The sequence below is a fragment of the Magnolia sinica genome, chromosome 5 (genome assembly GCF_029962835.1).
Source record: "Magnolia sinica isolate HGM2019 chromosome 5, MsV1, whole genome shotgun sequence".
Taxonomy (NCBI): domain Eukaryota; kingdom Viridiplantae; phylum Streptophyta; class Magnoliopsida; order Magnoliales; family Magnoliaceae; genus Magnolia; species Magnolia sinica.
The window spans coordinates 107,901,878-107,921,964 of NC_080577.1; the positions used below are offsets into that span (position 1 = coordinate 107,901,878).

A 20,087-nucleotide genomic window follows, 5' to 3' on the forward strand; every position below is an offset into this window, starting at 1 on the left:
TTTTTTGGGGACTCGAGTCTGAGCTCTTTGTGCGAAGCCTGTCTTTTAGGCTGGGGCCCGGCCCAAACCAAGCCTGACCTGGCCTAGCCTAAACCCAGCCCACTGTCACTTGTACCTGCTATCGATTATATTTGTAAACAAACTAACTTCATTTTATTAGTTGATGTGCATGAATGAGTTAGACAAATTATAATCGTCTATTCTAAATAATTTGTGCCAAACATGATTTTGCTTGTATCCAAACAGCTCGATAGTTTGCTTCTTGAGTGGGTCTTGGTTTGCAAATTTTGTCATTTAGATACCTTAAAGCTTCCTATCAATAAAATATTGTAAATCATTGTGGAACATGCAAAGGTTATCCAATTAATTGAACTGTTAGTGTTGTTTGAATAGTAAAACTATGATCCACTCAAGAGGTGGGCTCTCAATTGATTGGTTTTGATTTGATGATTTATGACTATAGCTTGATTGATTAATTACATTGCCAAAGTTTATGATCTTACATATAAAAAATTCCATCTCATGTACACATTCCTTTGACGACGGCGGTACATTGAGTTCATGATTCTCATTGCTAAATTCATGGAAAATTCCATTAATTACTAAAAAAATGCAATTGATCGGATGGATAGGATCATCTTAGTGGAGGCTAATCCATTTGGACAAAAATAAAAGAGGTGGCCCATTAATCGTACAATCTAGATGAGCAAGCATATGCACCGATTGTGTCAGGTAAACATTAATGTATTTCACCCATTAATCTAGATGAGCAAGCATATGCACCGATTGTGTCAGGTAAACGTTAATATATTTCACCCATTAATCTAGATGAGCAAGCATATGCACCGATTGAACTACCTGATGGCCTATTTGGATGCCACTCAATTTTCATTGAATCTGCTGTTGACATGCAAATGGTGGGAACCTGCTCTCATTTATTTTTTTTCAAAAAATGGTGGTAGCCAGGCACCCATCTACAGCCTCTCACACACGTTAAAGTATGAGATGGTTTTTAAAATCTGAACCGTTCCTTGGATTCGCCTTTTAAAAATTTAAAAATAAAAAGGAGCATCACACAAACATGGTTGAAATTTGAGGCCCATGGAATACTTAAGTGGGCCACAATCTTAAACTTAATTATAGCCGTTCGCATGCTTCGAAATCAGAGCCTGGTGAGATTTTTTTTTTTTTTTTTTTTTGACGGATGGGATCACTACAATCACCAATAACTATGAAATTTTGAATGGGCCCACACCCTTCATATCAAATCAAATTGTCCACTCGCATTAAGCATCATACACATAATCATACATTGAATCTTGCAACGTTGTGGCACTTCATTACAATTAAATTACTCGAAGCTAATGGAGGTGTGGGGACATACGTCACCACTAACTGCCTCTTCAGGCCATCATAAGAATATAGTAAAGGTGGGGCCCACAGACGCAAAGTTGAAAATAGTATGGTCCATCGAAGGAAATTTTTGGCACATAAGCACTTACATTAGAGTGTGCAGTTAAGGAGTTATATAATACTCTAGCAGCGTATGACTCGATATACGGGCACTCATGATTTTAAAAGTGGGACCTATACTAACTCAAGTTAAACCGACTAAATTGTGAAACCCACTGTGGCTAATTCTCAGTCCCAAATTCAGATTGATTGAAACAATTGTAACATCTGATTCCATGGGTGGGCCCACTGTGATGTATCTGCTTATCCATGCTGCCCATCCTTTATTGCTGATCATTTTAAGGTATGTGTAAAAAAAATGAAGCAGATCCAATGCTTAAGTGGACCACACCAAATAATAAGCTTGGGTTGTATTAAATGCAAAAGCCATATATGATATGGTCCATGTTGGATCTACCTATTTTTGTGTACACACCTTGGAATGACCTGAGAGAAGGGATGGATAGTGCGGATACACATATACATCAATAGTGGGCCTACCTATAACATTACCCATTTGTGGCTAGAGACGGCATGGTGAGACACAATCCATGTCCAATTATATGGCCCTGGTGGAATTTGTCTAACATGCAATCTATTATGATAGATTTTGGATTCTCTCCTAATCACAAGCAGAAAAATCCTATTGGTTGTAATTTAACTAGACCACATTATCACACATTGTATTTAATGTAGCAGTGCTAACAATCTCAATGATGAATGAATCAATGTAAAAATACAAAATTTTCATGCTTGTGTTGAACAATGTATTCCAATTCACTAAATCAAAACCTCACCTACCTGTGGCAAGCAAGAGGATCCAGATTCATTAAATAAATGCAGCAACATGAACTAAAAAGATAATATAACTAATGGGCCAATCCATAGGAAATAATATACACCATTGTAAATATCTCAATTCAATTGTAGCTAAATGAATTGAATCCTTTATTTTTTTAAACCAGCTGTGCACATATTGGATGGGTTGGATGTTATGGACCAACCCCACCCCAGCAATTCTCGGCTCTTACTATTTTTTATTTTTTTTAAAAGAAAAAATTTGATGAAGTCATCTATGTAACTTCATCCGCCAATGAGAAAGTGGACGAAATTGGTCCAGGGATGGTTCTGTGGGCCCCGCCCTTATTTATGAGTTTTATCCACGCCCTTCATCCATTTTTCAGATCATTTTAGTGTGTGAGCTTAGAATGAGACAGATCCGAGGTTCATGTGGACCACGCCAGGGGAATCAGTTGTGATAATGATATCCACCGTTGAAACTATCCCAGGGCTGACCGTGATGTTTATTTGCCATCCAACGGACCTGTTCATAAGGTCCGGTAGACCTGGATGATGGGAAAACACAAATTCCAGCTTCTGTGGTCGCCAAGAAGTTTTTAACGGTGGGCATAAAATCCCAATTGTGTGGTCCACTCTACCCTCGAACCTGTCTCATATTTAGCCTCATAACCTAAAATAATCTGGAAAAATGGATGAACGGCGTGGATAAAACCTATACATCACGGTGGGCCCCATAGAGCCCTACCTGGACCGATTTTATCCATGGTGGCGCAGGACGCACCTCCATCTCCATGCAATTTGTAATCGTCCACTGATTATTTGGGTAAAATCCGAATCCCGAAGGAATCTTGCGGTAAAAATCCCTAAAACCCTACTCGATTCTATTATGCGCAGAGTGCCACGGAAAATCGAAGATAAAGCAAAAAAAACCCGGTGCATTACGCACTGTGAGCATTTTAGAAGCATCCTACATATTTCATCTTCCGCGAGATTATGATTTTTCTTTTTTCTTTTTTCTTTTTTCTTTTTGTTTCTGCTCTCTCTCTCTCCAGAAATTTGGAGCTGCACTGCTGGGAAATATGCAGATTTCTCTCACAGAACTCGACGATGAGACTGTCCGCAGCATGTCTGTCGGTGCCGTTTTTCCAGACTATGTAAGTTTTATTTGTTGATTTTTCATTTTTTTCTTCCATTTTCTATTTTTGCAGCATTTCATAAAACATGGAATTTCAGTTAAAACCCACATCGATTTTCAGAAACAACCAACTGTAATGCACGTTGATTCAGAGAATAGAGTAGAGATGCACATACTAGATTTTATGACCTAATCATAAGCAGGAGTATAGGAAGATTCCACATATGAAATATGAAGAAGAAACAAGGCCGAGAGCAAGCTCGACGCCCTCTAGTCATGCACTATAGATCACACAATTCTTCTCTGCATTACCACTACCGTAGAAACAAAGCTCTCGGCAATATATATATATATATATATATATATATATATATATATATATATATATATATATATATATATATATATATATATATATATAACGAAGCATTTTATTTGGAAGCAGCTCTGGGGCTGAATTATGCATGACCCAAGAGAAACTGAAAGTGCCAAGGATAGAGTTTCATACACTTCTAGCAAAGGAAGAATGGATGAAAAGATGACTTATAGATTCCACGTCTGCCATACACACAACGCAAATATTTGGAATAACCATAGCTCATTTTTGGAGATTATCAATGTTAGGATCTTGCCTCTACCAACAACCCAACTGAATGTTGCTACCTTTGAGGGGGCTCCGTTATGCCACATGGATTCTGTATGACCACGGGAGACTTCTCTATTTTGATGAATTAAAACGTCATAGAACGACTTCACTGAGAAGTGGCCCGATTTGTCTATTCTCCTGACACCAACACATAGTGTTGAAGGCTGTTGAGCAACCTTGCGAGTTCTTCAATTTCTCCATCAAGCATGTTATCACGACATGGGGGGTTCCACACTCCTATGGAGCCGGTTCCAAAGAAACATTTAGCAACCAAAATATTGTTTGTCAAAGCTAGATGCACCACAAATGGGAACGCATTTTGGAGAGATGCATCGCTAGCCCACACATCTTCCCAAAATCTGACCCTTTCCCCATTGCCCACCACAAATGCAATCTCATTATAGAATTGCGAGTTGATCCGAATTATGCCTTTCCAAATCCATGAAGCTTTGCATAGAGAAGATGCCTTGGTAGCTCAATTGTTTGTCTCATATCCATATTTGCCCGCAATGATCTCATGGCAAAGAGCCTTTTCTTCTGTCACGAATCTCCACAAGCACTTCCTTAGGAGGGCCCGATCCATGAAGCTCTTGGCAGATTTAGCTCGAAAGAAAATATCATGAATCTGCTTATTACGTGTGGTCTGTTGCCTTAATTATAGAGCGAGGTATGCAAGGTTCATCACTTGATCTAATCTTTGATTCTCACAATAAGGAAACAAAACTCCTAATTGGACACAACTTCCTAACATAGTAACAATAAAAGGGAAACTTCTAAAACATATAGAAAAACTAATTAGAAATAAATAAGGACTTAAGACCCCACCTGGGCCTCTTCTTGGGTGCACATGTGAAACATGCATGAGTTGCATGGGGTGAAAGGACATGGCTTTGTTGAGTTGACTACAATGTACTCATAGAGCTACAGTTGATGTGCTTGAAATCATCAATTGAAATCCTCATGTTGTTTGGTCTCCTTGACATGTTGAAACAAGTCAATTGTCCAACACATCTTCGATGACTTCCTTGAATTAGCATGTGCTTTGGGTATGGACACAATTCATTCTTTCATGCTCTCATCTTCTAGTGTCTAAGGTAAATTGCGAGGTCTTTGGCATTGAGAATAGGTCGATCTTCATTTCAAATGGAAGCTAAATTGGGTATTCATTATCACATAGCTTCTTCCAAACACGATAATGGCCCACCTTTCTGTAGTGGAGCTTGGTCTAGGTTTTTATTGGAAACCTCTTAAGCTTAAGCTGTAGCATGATCTCACCCCTTTCTTGAAATTGTGATTGTTTCTGAACATTTGCATGCCCTTGTAAAATTTTCATGTGGTAGGACCCTTCACAAGGCAAGAAAGTGCGTTGTCAGTTCGACCTACAGGTGAGGCACGAAAGACATGAGAAAATCCACGAACATTGTCGGTCCGACTGTCAGATCGTCGGTCTGACCAATGGGTCGCGTAAGTTACCAATTTGTAGGAAATTTTTGAGTGTATAAATACCCATCCCTTGCCCCTTTTCTCTCATTTGAGTAACCCAACCTTAAATTTTAGGGTTTTTGAGGGAGAAAAGAAAAGAGAAGAGAAAGTGTAAGATCAAGAGAGTGCGTGTGGGGGTAGGGAGGAAGAAGATCCTTTGCATTTGGGGCTGTGGGAGTTACTTGGTGCCATCCCGACTGGAGAACCTTCAGTTGGGGGCCGGAATCCCCTTCCTTTGTGAGGTAAGAGGCTCCCTATGTTGAAGTAATTAAGTCCCTTGATATACATTGATACACCACACTCTGACAGCTTGAGCTTTTGGAGTGAATGGTTGTTTGACATGGTATCAGAGCGGAAGGTCCTATGTTCGAATCTCGAGAGCAGCAAATATGCCTCGCTAATATATTATTCTCCCACGGGGGGTCAGGAAAATTAGGTCCGGCCCAGGGACCGGGAAATTATGCCCGGCCTATTTATGGTATGAGTGTCCCTCCACCCTTGTCAGTATGTTCCTGTGCGGAGCTCCCACCCCGCACATGCGGGGGGGTGTTGAAGTAATTAAGTCCCTTGATATACATTGATACACCACACTCTGACAGCTTGAGCTTTTGGAGTGAATGGTTGTTTGACACCCTAGCCTTGCTTTTATGTCTTTCCACAAACCTCGTAGTGCTTTGCAGCTATTAGGGTTGGAAACCATTTGCATTTCTCCGAATCCCGGATTCTAATATTAGGGTTTGGATGCCTGATAGTTGTCTGGTGGTGGTCCATGTTCGTGTGAAGGCTGTATTCGAATGTGGCTCCTTGAGGGTTTCGGTTGTGCGCCGATCTCTGGCCCTTGTCCGCCGAATCGAGTCGAGAATCAATCTATCTGAGGTAGTTAAGCCCTAATCCCCTGATTTACGTTTAGTTATGGGCCAAATCTAAAGTGGTTAACCGTGGGCTTGTACTTTAATTTAGGTTTAGAGCGTTTTCTCCAAATTTCCATAGCTAGGGTTGTGCTCGAGTCGAGGAATCCCGACTCCAAGGTGACGAAATGCTCTTCAAGCTTTCCTTCAACATTTTTGGTCTTGTGATAGTCTCATTATTTGTATAATTAATGCAGGGGCATTTTCACACCGGGCTCGAGTAGGGTAGCCTGTGGGATGCGGGGACACACTCGGGGTGGGTGACCCATGTGATTTGGGCCCACGGGGGAGGTCTCGTGTTCGAGACTCCTCACCGAGGGGTGATTAATGCAGGGGCATTTCACACCGGGCTCGAGTGGGGTAGCCTGTGTGATGTGAGGACGCACTCGGGTTGGGCGGCCCATGTGATTTGGGGCTCATGAGCCCACGAGGGGGGTTCGGTCGAAGTCCTAACCCATGAGATGTGGGGCCTGGGCTATGAGATAAAGGGATTAATTCACCATACTCTAACTGTTCGAGCTTTTAGAGCAAGTGGTTAATTGTCCTGCATCAAATTGGTATCAAAGCGGGAGGTCTCGTGTTCGGGACTCCTCACCGGGAGTGATTAATGCAGGAGCATTTTCACACTGGCTTCGAGTGAGGTTGCCTGTGGGATGCGGGGACACACTCGGGGTGAGCAGTTTGTGTGAGGCGGTACCCATGTGATTTAGGGCCCACGAAGGGGGTTCGGCCGAGGTCCTAACCTATGAGATATGGGGCCTGGGCTATGAGATAAAGGGATTAATTCACCATACTCTAACAGTTCGAGCTTTTAGAGTAAGTGGTTAATTGTCCTGCATCAATAAGCATGCTTATTAACCTATGAATCATGTGATAACTCTTGTGATTTATGCTACATGTATTAACCCTAGAACTGTTGGGTATGAATCATATGATAGCTTATTTAACCTAGGTTACATGCGTTAATTTTAGCATTGATTAGTAGAATCCTTAAATTTGAAAAATCTGCATATAGACACGTGGCATGTTTAGTCATTTATATAGCTTGTATGTTAGAACGTTTAGAATCATGATGCCAGCAACCGGAATTCACTGGTGAAGTCCACATGGATTATTGTCGATTGTGGATTAACCCTCGTGACCCGGACTGCCCCATGATTCATATATCCGAACACATATATGAGAGTGCACCTTGAACTATTGGCCACCTTGTGTTTAGATTAAATGTAATTAGTCGTAGACTTACCATCGTTGCGAATTATCGTGCCTTGTTAGCTTGCCTTGCTCGCTTTGTTCGGAAGAATCCTTGTTGTTGTCGGATGTATATGTATTGTGATGGTAAGGCCTACGTGTTGAATCAATGTTGGCTACTACTTGTAAAGGCTTATTAAATGGATGTTTGCGAATCGGACTAATAAAAGTTGGATTATTCATGCATTCATGGCACGTGGCCATTATCAGGTGCTTGATTGACTATTTGAAAGATCAATGTATTGTTCGAACGACCCTTATTTCATTGAACGGGTTGACTCTTTGAAAGACTCATTCTCTTGCATCGAATGAGCTGACTGTTTGAAAGGTCCATTCTTGGTCCGGTTGGATGTGCATTTCTGCCCGACTTTCTCATGTATTTCCTTGTTATGTTGTGCAAAGGCCTCCTTGTCCTGTCTCAGTCAAACTTGCAATAGGGCGTGGAACTAAATTGATAAGCTACCCAAGTCTAATACCGGTCACGATCTCGAAAGGAGAGAGTTCCATAATGTGGTTCATGGAACTGTTGTAGGCAAACTCAACATGAGACAATAAGACGTCCCGTTAACTAATGTGATTACCAACCAAATGTCGAAGGTGATTTCCAAGACTATAGTTGGCGACCTCAATTAGTTAATGTTTCTGTGGATGATAGTCACTTGAGAAGTTTAATTATATCCCATCTTTAGACCACAAGGTTCACTAGAAGTAACTCATAAACTTGACATCATTCTCAAGACAATTGTCTTGGGGACACCATGTAGACGAACCACCTCTTTGAAGAAAACATCAGTAATGATAGCGTCAAGCATGTTAGTTATGAAGGGAAGCACACAAAACACTGGTCTTTATACTCCTCATGCAGTCCTAGATGATCCATGGATGGACATCAGCATGGATCTACATTGTCAACATCAGCATGGATCTACATTGTCAATAGGTTTTCTAAAATTGCCCATTTTTTCCCTTGTAAGAAGACATCAAGAGATGGAATGGGCAATTTTAGAAAACCTATCGACTACAATGCAGATCCATGCTGATGTCCATCCATGGCTCATGTAGGACTGCATGTGGATTGTGGAGTATGAAGACCGGTGTTTTGCATGCTTCCTATCATAACTAACGTGCTCGAAGTTGTCGAACAATGATTCCAATGTCTTTCTTCCAACTTGACTGGTAGAAGCGGTCATTGACTAGGACTGTTGTTTTATCCATATAAAGTGACCACCAAGGCCACCTAAATGAAGCTCTCATTTCACAAACTTTTGCAGGGAGCTTTGGGAAACATAATCTCATGTCATAAATAGGTACCTAACTTGCAAACTGTAACGTATTTGTGGTTACTTGGTGCTTGAATCTGCAGAAAGCGTTGGAAATATATTCCAAAATCACCATTAGCCGTATAGTCTCTGTTGAGTCTTTTGAACCCAAGAATAGAGACAGACACGATAGCCAATGAATCCAATTTTTGTGTAAGACCATCAGCTGCCTTGTTTTCTATGCTTGTCTGATGCTTCAAATTAAATGTGAACTCCTAAATATTTGTTTTCCACCTAGTGTGTTGCTTGCTTAATTTCTTTTGGGAGTTAAAATAACACAACGCCTCATAATTAGAATGCAACACAACCTCTTGATGAGTGAGGTAATGATATTAATGTTTCAAGGCCTATACAATAGCTTACAACTCATATCATAATTAGACTATTTCTGCCGTGCATTATTCAGTTTCTCACCAAAGAAGTCCACAAGATGTCCCTTGATTGAGAACACCACCAATGACTATAAGGATGCATCATAAGCCGTTTCAAATACTTTCTCAAAATCAAGAAGCTTGAGGACTGGGCCTTCCACCATCTTTTGCTTGTTTTCTCGGAGGGCTTGATTGCTGCTTTAATCCACTCAAAGGACCGGCCTTCATGCACTCAGTAATGGCCTAATGGGTGCCATAATAGTGCTAAAGTTCCTGATGAACCTTCTGTAGAATGTGGTCAAGCCAGTGAAGCTTCAAATTTCATGATTATTTGTCTGGTGAGGCCAATCAATTGTTGCTTGAATCTTTTCTAGATCAGCTTTAACTCCATCTACAAGTGCAACAAATCTTGCGAAAACCACGTTGGGACTCATAAAGGTTAACTTCTTTAGATTGATGAAGTGCTTTTCTTTCTGTTGGACTATCATCACCTGTTGAAGATGCCTAATAATATGGTCCTTGCGTGAGCAACTATGGACAAGGATGTCATCTACATAGACAACAACGAACATGCCTATGAAAAGTTGTAGAATTTGTATCAGTTTGGCTCATTGGTAGGGAAAGCCATGACTAACTACTTGTGGTACCTGTCCTTCGTCTTTAATGCATTTGCGAATCCTGATCCGATGATAGGTGCTCTTCAAATCAATCTTCAAGAAGACTGGCATTCGTCATCATGTCCAACATATCAGCTAGATGAAGAATAGGAAAACAGTACTCAACCATTATCTTGTTGGAGCGATTGCCAATGCACATTCTCCAGCTTATTTCTTTCTTTGGTCAATAAGGAAGGCACAATGCATAGGCTAAGGCTTTCACAAATAAAGCCTTTTGCTAATAAGCATTCCACCTATGGGTGAAGCTTGGTATTCTCCATTAGATTCATATGGAATGTTGGTGGATCAGGCAATATAGCATCTAACACTAGATCGCTGGAATGCTGGACAACAATTCATCTGGTAACTCATCTGGAATTAAAAACTTGAATTTAAGACGAGCTGTCCTAAACTTAGGTGGTGGAGCTGGAACCTTCCTAGACAGCTCAGTTCGCATTCTCACCCTATTAAGGCGCACATTAGTCCTTGATCAGGGCTTTCTTCCATAAATAGCAATAAGCTCAAAATTGTCATCTGTGCCTTTTTATCCTTTGGTTTGTCATCTTTTATCAACGCATTCAGATTCAAAGAACAGAAACCAAATGCAAAACAGAGATCCGTGTACTAGATTGAATGTCAATACAAGCGGGTGTGTAAGAAGATTCCACACAGCAAATAGAAAGAAGAAACGAGACTGCAAGCAAGCTCAACAGCACTCTAGTCATGCACTAGAGATCACACGATTCCTTAGTCCAATACTACTACTGTAGAAACGAAGGTCTCATCTGATTTTGCTCAAAAGAAAAGATCATGAATCTGTCTATTACATATGGCATGTAGCCTTTTTTTTTTTTTTTTTTTTTTTAACACGCACACACACCCCCACACACTCACGCTAGTGGAATTTCACCACCTATGGATGCTCGAACCCTTGACTGGGTGTTGAAACTCATGAGAGTCTACCACCCAAGCATGTAGCCTTATTTATAGAGTGAAAAATACACGGTTTCCTTTATCTAATATTTAATTTTCACAGGGCCTGTTTGGTTTTCCAATTTCTGGTGTAATTCAAATTAAATGAGCCATCATTATCTTTTCAGGGTGTTTGGTCAACAGAGAATTACGGCAGAAAAAACGAGAGTCAAACACACATGTGAAGTAAATAGATAAAGGAAATGGTAATCAATACATTTTTACCTACCAAATGGCCCATTTTTACAGTGATGCCATGGTAAAAGAAACAATGGTATGATGTAATCATTGCCGTCACGTATAAGTGATATAACTATGCAATTACGGGGGTAAGTAATCATTACCCATTTCCAAGAGTAAACAGAAATCCTAACATGATGCAACTTCCTAACAGAGTAACGATAAAAGGGAAACTTCTAAAACAAGTATGAAAACTAATTAGAATTTGATAAGGACCCCAACCAAATGTGCTCCATTGGGAACCCATTTGGGCCTCTTCTTGTGGGCATGTGTGGGATAGGGTGTGATTGCATCAATTAGCCAATAAAGGTTACAGTGGAAATGATGGTGACTCATCTACCTTGCATGTGGCATACATTTATGGAAATTCAAGTCATAATCTTTGACCCTAGCATGGACAAGTATAACCCACAATCACACTGATTTTACAATCTTAACCATCTCTGTCCGTTGAAATTGGACTACTGGCCGTTTTAGTTTTGACCATCCAGTTGATCGTCACCAATTAGATGGTTGCAGTCGTTTAATCAGTGTGTGTTTTTGGAATATGCTTCATCCACAACCAAGCCAACAATTTCTATGGCCAGAATTGCCTTGCATGTGTGCCACTTACATGGTGGCGAGAGGTGAACTACCACTGTTGGCTTGTCCACAAAAGTTTTTAGCTTAATAGTTTCTATTGAGCACCAGTCAGGGAAACAAGGGAGAAATTTTCTACTCAAGTCCGTGAATTATCTGCTGTTTTTAATTCCATGGAACTTTCACATCATGTGTATTCTGTGTTTTTTTTTTTTTTTTGAAGGTCGGGAAGATCAATTCGATTGACTTTCATCGAACCGAGGATCTACTAGTTACAGCCAGTGAGGATGACTCGGTGCGTTTATACAATACTGCTAATGCCACGTGAGTACATTATTCCACCTGCATCAATATGGTGGTAGAATTGGGCTGTATTTTGCGTTTTTAGTGCTATACTAGCCCATGTTCGTGTATGCGCGCGCATAGTTTTATAGTGGTATGATTGTAATTATTAAAATGTGCGATGGGGTTGAGGATGAGTATGGAATGGAAGCATCACATAGGGCAGAGTGTACATTTGTAGGTTGTGCTTATATGCCTGAGATTGACCGAGTGAAACTAATATTTGCATAAAATTGCACCTTGGTCATTTTATTAACACTTGGTAACTGTCATAGGATTTAGTTGGCTACTTTAGTAAATGCTCAAAGACGATCCGTGAATACAGATGTAGAGGTGTAGGTATGAATTGGGTTTGAAGCTCATATCCATGATGTGATTATTAAAAAGAAGTCATGGGTAAGTACTGCAAGTTTATGGAGGTACCGGGAAGATGTGGGGCCCATGACCAGTCTTCAAGCCGTCCAACCACCTATCTGATGTCTTACATCAGAAAACACATAGCATCGAAAACTCAGCCCGATCCAAAATTAAGAGGGGGCACAGAAAAGAACCAGGCTGGTAGGAAATGCCCACCCTTGAATTTTATAGGGGCCTATATGAGTAGCGAAATAGCCTGAATCTTGGCCTAATCCTTCATCTCTACTGAATGAAGTGTCTCAGTGGCCTTGATTATATATACACTACATGGTGGGCCCCCCTGCTATTCAACAATGAGCGTCACCTCTCAATATGTTAATTGTGCTATGGCCCATCTGAGTTTCGGATCATGCTGATTTTTGGTCTCTGGAGGTTTTTGAAGGTGACGCATCTTATGGACGAGTTGGATTATGAGAACACATCAATGGGTCCCACATTTGCCCATACCAGTACCGCTGGAGCACGCCCCCTTTTCATTTTATAAATTTCATTGGTTACAAATTAGTCTATGGATAGGGGTCGTGTTGCTGCAATTCTCTTTCCAGTTATGCATGGAATTGAAAATTTGAAGGCATGCACATAGGCCTATTAACTCAAAACTCTCATAGTCTTTCAAAAGTTCCTCTTTATCTTGTTTTTCATTTTTAATTGAAGTGATGGAATGCTACAATATTCAGGCTTTTGAAGACCACATATCATAAGAAGCATGGTGCAGACCGTATATGCTTCACCCACCATCCGAGCTCTATTATATGCTCTTCAAGATACAACTTGGATTCCTCTGGTGGTGTATTTCTCAACATAAGTTAAACTTGAATATGATTTTAATACTGTTTCCTTAAGAAATGTAAGCAACTGCTTTTTTCCTTTCTCAGAATCCTTACGGTATCTTTCTATGTACGATAATCGATGTCTCCGCTACTTCAAAGGGCACAAGGAAAGGTGTGTTAATTCTAAACTCTTTTGGCACTTGGTCATATTAAAATCATTTTCTAGCACAGGCTATATATATATATTTATTCTCTCGGAGCCACTATTACATGCATTTGTTTTGGCATATTTAGTAAGAGCTTTGCTAAGCTGCATGTGCAATAAGGCTCAGGTACATTGCCACCCATTTGTGAGGATGGTATGATAGGTCCTGGGTCCAATCCATCCATTAGAAAGGAACCGGTATATTGATGCCCTAGCCCAAGAATCAGACTGATCTATTGGTCAGGTTCGCCACAGTTTGCAAAACAAATGTACGGCTCTGAAAAACTTGGCTAAAGTTTTCTAATCCATCCTCTTGTTTTCCAATATTTGCAGCCCACATGTTTAGTGGACCAGATCTATTTTTGGGAAAACATGTAGAAGGTCGGACCAACCTGATGGATGGATTGGATCTTGCACCTATGTGCCTGGCATGTACATGAGCTTTATTGCATGCGCGTGTGTGCTTAGCAAAGCTCATTTGGCAATACAGGGTGCAACTTGTACTATTTATACTACCAAAAAGTATAATGAAAGGGCTCTATCTATGAAACAGGGTGGGTATCGATTCCATTTTTTCCCTAACGTCAGCTCTTCCATTTTTTGCTTTAGAGTTGTTTCGCTCTGCATGTCGCCAATCAATGACAGCTTCATGTCAGGTTCACTTGACCATAGCGTGAGATTATGGGATCTTCGTGTAAATGCTTGCCAGGTTAGAGTCTTCGCTTCTCACATGGCTATGATGAATCTTTAAAATATAAAGTTAAGCACTACCAATGAATGATCCGCAGGGCAAAAGACATGGTTATGCATCATGAATTTTGCTAATCCACATGTGCTCTGCACATGGATGTACGTGCCAATGTGGCACGTGGGGGACATCCTAAAACTTCACCAGGTGGACTACACTTCGTAGATGACTGGTCCCCTCATCAGGCAGACCACACGTATACATTGAATGTGGACAATTGACAATTTTTTTAGACATCATTTGTTTTAAATGTGTGGTCCACCGGATGACTTGAAAGCCCTGATTTTTGGGCAGGTCTTGACGTGGTGGAGCCCTGATGCAAGGCATGGGTGGTCCCACACACCCTGTGTGGAGAAGTTGATGTGTAGTGCACGGGCTTAGCAAACCTCTTGTATTGTAGGGCGGTTAGATCATGCAGATTGCCTGATTCATGATTCATGCTTACTGTTTTAGTTTTCAGGGAATTATGCGTTTGCGTGGTAGGCCCACTGTTGCATATGATCAGCAGGGCCTTGTTTTTGCGGTGGCAATGGAAGGGGGTGCTATTAAATTGTTTGATTCTCGTTCCTATGACAAGGTATTCTACAAGAAAGTAGTAAGCATTCATTTTCCTACCATCTATTCTGTAATTTTAGTATTCCTCTCCAAAATGCAGGGCCCATTTGATACTTTTTTAGTTGGTGGAGATACAGCCGAGGTCTGTGATATCAAGTTCAGCAATGATGGAAAGTCTATGCTTTTAACAACAACAAACAACCATATCTATGTTCTTGATGCATATGGAGGGGAGAAGGTGAATTCATCGCCCTATATAATGATAGTTTTGATGTATTGTGCAAGATATAAAACCGAACATTTGTTGTTTCTCATAGTGATGTGCACTCCTGCACTATATTTAGAATATCACTCGATGCACAACCTATATGTTAGTCTATGATATGGCGGCAAGATGCGCTTTTTGTATGCATCTCCTGATAGATTGGTAAAATCAGTCAACATCTGCACCAGTTCAGATTAATAAGGCATCATCTGGTACATACTGATAGGTTTTCGATCTGACTGATGCTTGCTCCAGTACAGATTTTAATACTTGTTCAATGTGTCATATGAAATCAATCTTTATGGAGAATTACAATGGATATAGACATGCAAACGTTATGATGCTTGTTGGGATTATGTGATATATGTGCTGTATCAGACGCATTTGAGGTTCATGTTGAACAGCTTTTATTGCTATTTTTCTAGATTTTATTCTTTTAGGAACCAAAATTTTATACACTAGTTTGTCTTTCACGCTACCGTGTAACTGTATGGCATCTATTGACGTGTAGGGTTTTCCAGGGTCACTATTTCTTCTTCATCTTCTTCTTCTTCTTCTTCTTCTTCTTTTTTCCAATTTTTTTTACTGGTAATCTGAATTCTGCTGGTGGGAGTTTTGAGTTCTCATTGCTGGTCCCAAGCCTGGATAAAGGAAGGTTGAGTCTGATTGACAGCCAGTGTCAAACTTTGGTCACATCTTTTTCACGTGAATTCTGACCATCTGATGTCCCCAAAATGACTTTTTTCGAGATCTTGGCTAAGTAATTCATGATATCCATCATCTAATGGTCCAAAGTGATCCAACTGTCCGATAAGTGTATCTAATAAATCAAATGGTCTAGATGTGTCCAATACGCTCCTATATGCAGCCCACATGCATATTCCTAGTGTGGGGCTTTCAAAGATGCATAAACATGCATGTGGGGTCTTTCAACATGGCTACGTACTCGATTCAGGCCCCATATAATGATCATCCAACCATAGAGATGCTAGAACCGGGGCCAAAGATCTCCTTCTCTTCTGGTATACTCTAAATGGTGCTCTGATGTCCTTATCAATACAATGTCTATGTTTCATAGATTCATCCTCTGACTCGGTGCTTGTGGTATTTTAAAAGAAAATCACAGCGTAAGAATACTTTCCATGCATATATTTCCATTTTTTTTTCTCAAAATGTGAACGCTTATAGCTTTCAATCGCGCTCATGTCTCATGAAGCAGCGTGGGGACCATTGCATCTCTTTTTTTCGCTTCAAATGCATATTATTAGGAATAGATAAATTTAAACAATTGCTACATGTTTCTCCATTCAGCGTTGTGGATTCAGTTTGGAGCCATCTCCCAATTCAACGGTCGAGGCAACTTTCACTCCAGATGGGCAGTATGTGGTGTCAGGTAGATTTGATAATCCAGTTGTCATGCCATTTGCTATGAAAAAGAATTGAATACTTGCTCAAAAGAGAGAATTTCTTTGTCTCTGTTTATTTGTTTGCAATGCAAACCTTTTCCAGGTGGGTCTCCAGAAAACCACATTGTGGTACTCTAGCCATTTTCATGGAATTGCATATGTATGTTATCCATAAGCTTTACTAAGTTGACATGAATATGGAATAAAGCAGGTGTACGCACCACAAATGTGCCATCATGGCACATAGGTGCTAGATCCAATCCATCCATCAGGCTGGTATGGCCTTCTATTTGTTTTCCGCAGAAACAAAATCTGGTCCAATTAGCATGTGGGTCCCAATATTGGAAACCGGTGGATGGGTTGGAAAACTTCAGCCAAGCTTTTCAGAGCCGTACATTTGTCTTGCAAACTGTGGTGCATTTGACCAGTGTATCAACCTGATTCTTGGGCTAGGTCATCAATGTAATGGTGCCATTCTGATGGATGGATTGGTTCTTGGACCATCGTGCCATGCTGGCACATGTGTGGCGTGTTCATGAGCTTTTTTGTGCACTCGTGTGGGCATAGCAACGCCTATTTATCCGTTGCCAAAGTCGTTTTCATTCACTTGATGGATTACTTCATTAGTTATTTGAAAGAACATTATTTTGGGCTTTTGCTTGGTCTTGGTATCACACACTAGACACCTTTGTTAGTTTTTGCACCATCTAAGAAATGGTGGGTATTCTTCAACTGTACACGTAGCATGGTTGTAAGGCAATCCAGTCTGTGCAAATCCCCGACCCAACTGTGGATGGATCATCCCTGAAATTTTGCACTGAGAAGATAATATTAATCGTCTGATTTTTCCCTTCAAATTTGGACCACTCACTATTCTACTTTAATAATCCATTTGATAGCCGTTGATTTGGAATGGTTTTGATTGATTTATTAGTGTCATTTAGAGATATGCTCCATCCACAATAAGACCCACAATTTGGATGGCCTGGACAGCTGTACATCAGTGCAACACATGAGGAGGATGAGTCACCACCATTTTCAAAATGGTGCTAAACTGGCAAGGGATCTGGCTCTATTGTCGTACTTCAAATGTATTTTTGTCCAATGCCACTGTTTTTCCTCTAAATCCGGAAATTAAAGAACTACCCCTTAGCTTTCTAAAGTTACCCCCAGTAATTCCAACAAACTGCTCGGCTTATTTACTGTAGTTTATCTTTGTTTTGCTTTTCTATCAGCAGCTCAGTTATCTTAGCTGTAGAGAGTAACAGTTTTACTGTGAAAACTTATTTCAATGTTGGAAGTCCTTTTGTTGAAAGTACCAGCACTGAGTCTAGTGTCTGCATCTGTTGCAGGCTCTGGAGATGGAACCTTGCATGCATGGAGCATCAGCAGACGCAATGAGGTATTCTTCAAATACAAGACTCTGGTGGCAGTTAACCACTACCTTTAAAATGGCGGTGGCACCCTCCTTAGATGTGGCATGCATGATGCATGTATTGCAATCCAGGCCGTCCAAATTGTTGGATGAATTATGGTTCAATCATAGCTTGAAATCCAACCAATCAAGCAATCCCAACCATCCGATCATGGTTACAAAATGGATGGCTAAAAGAAAGATTGTAAGTTCTGCTAATTTGATGGGAAAAATCAGATAAGTTGGCTTCCATAGCTTGCTGAGTGTGATTTTTGGGTCATGCTCCATCCACATTTGGGTCAGCAATATGGACTGTCTGGATTATCATACATCTTTTTTTTTTTCTTTTTTTCTTTTTCACAAAAATCTGGGTCACCACAATATTGATTGGTATGGTCCGATTTGTTTTAAACTATGTTGATGCTGTTACAAGTACCCAACTTGTTTTAAACTACATTGGTGCTCATGCTGATATCAATGGTTGTGGTGGTGGTGTTGCTATTTGATTTCTTTCACAGGTGGCATCCTGGAACACCTCTGTTGGTGTGGCGGCTTGCTTGAAGTGGGCCCCTCGTCGGGCTATGTTTGTCACCGCATCTACCGTACTTGCATTCTGGATCCCTGACTACTCGAAGTCAACTGTGGAGTCAGTTGCTGTTGAGAACAACAATGTTGGAGTATGATCAGAGCACTACCCCGCCTGATGTATGAATGGTGTTTCTTTGCATGGTTTGCCAACAGCAACTCTACAATTGCTAGACGAAGAAGTGAGGATTTCTAGAAGGACATCGTTGAATTTCTGTCAGACAGTCACAACCCAACAATATTCATTTTATCAATTTTGTGGAAATTTTGGTTGATAATGGATTTCTTTCAGCATCCGGAGTACTTCCGTTGCCATAGAAGATCATTTGCATTGTGGTTATCTTTGAATGTCATGTTGTACTTTCGATCAATGGCTGGACTGCTTCTCATCTCTGAAGATGCCATTGAATACCTGACTGTTCTCTCTAATCAAAGCCTCCTGCTCTGCAGAGGACATTAGGATCTGTGGCAGCTTCATGACGATCTTAATCTCCTGCATCTGTGGTTGATTCGCTGCATGTTTACTCAGAAAACCAAATTGTAATTTCCAAACTCTGCAGTTGGGAGATTTGGTTAGAAGAATGTATTGCTTTGGACCAGTGTACTGGTATTCAGGAAAATATCAGAGGGTCAATGGAAAAAAGTAAAATCTCTCTCTCAAAAGGTGTGAAAACTAGGATTATCGAGTTTTTGAGGAAAAAGGAAAACATCCTTTTGAAGACTGCGGAAAAGAAAATAATTTTAGACAAGTTACTTCATTGCTGCGGTTGGTGGAAGATGGCTGCGGAATGGGTACTGCCCCCACGACCTAGCTAGAGACAGATGGTCGTGTCAACGGCTCTGTGGGGCCCAGCATGATGTATGTGTTTTAACCATGCTATCCATCCATTTAGACATATCATTTCAGGGCATGAGCCCAAAAAGGAGTTAGATCTAAGGCTCAAGTGGACCACACCATAGGGAAATGTTTTCTTTTCCATCAACATTGCATCTTAGGAAAACATTTTCTTTTCCATGGTTGTTTTTTCGATTCAACCAGTCTAAACAAGCTAATTTGCTAAGCCACATGCATTAGTGAGGCCTTTGTGTGCAAGTTTAGCTTTTCATAAGGTGGCTTACACTTGTTTTTTCTTTTCACACCACAGTGGGATTTCATCGCAATGGATACTTGAACTCATGATCTCATATTAAAACTTTTGTGAGTCTACCACCCAAGCATGGGTAAGGGCCCGCATCAGTTGGCTTACACTGCCTAGATCTTCTTGCCTAATAAAGGCAGGGACTTCGGCAGGCCAGAGCCTACAAAAACAAATGAATGGGTGGAACAAAAAACAAAAGGCGCCTGAGTGCGGTGACCTGGTCTTCAGGGCAGAAGATCTGGATAGTGTGTCCCACCTGATGGAAAGCTTAGATGCTATGTGTGCAATATTGGCATTTGTGCTTGTGTGTGGATGGTCAGGACTCCACACGTGTGTAGTTTAGCTAACTTCCAATCAGTCACTACTCTCGGGTAACGTTGCAACTCCAGTCAGGATGAGGTCTACCTGAAACTTGAAAGAATCTATTGT

General features: G+C 40.7%; 1 protein-coding gene across 4 annotated transcripts; it reads left to right on the forward strand.

The window, feature by feature from the left end:
- The first annotated feature begins 3,085 nt into the window (after positions 1 to 3,085).
- LOC131246624 (protein ANTHESIS POMOTING FACTOR 1) lies at positions 3,086 to 18,813 on the forward strand. Of its 4 annotated transcripts, none has more exons than XM_058246932.1 (11): positions 3,086 to 3,106; positions 3,306 to 3,407; positions 12,036 to 12,136; positions 13,249 to 13,358; positions 13,447 to 13,513; positions 14,156 to 14,255; positions 14,755 to 14,871; positions 14,950 to 15,087; positions 16,426 to 16,507; positions 17,873 to 17,922; positions 18,453 to 18,813. In XM_058246932.1, the coding sequence occupies exons 2-11, from the start codon at positions 3,333 to 3,335 to the stop codon at positions 18,615 to 18,617; spliced, it is 1,005 nt and encodes a 334-aa protein (XP_058102915.1). In that variant the 5' UTR covers positions 3,086 to 3,106; positions 3,306 to 3,332; the 3' UTR covers positions 18,618 to 18,813. The 4 variants fall into 4 exon arrangements, with proteins under 4 accessions (XP_058102915.1, XP_058102916.1, XP_058102918.1 ...); XM_058246933.1 differs by having other exon boundaries at positions 13,249 to 13,355; XM_058246934.1 differs by lacking the exons at positions 3,086 to 3,106; positions 3,306 to 3,407 and adding an exon at positions 11,181 to 11,199.
- Positions 18,814 to 20,087: the final 1,274 nt, after the last annotated feature.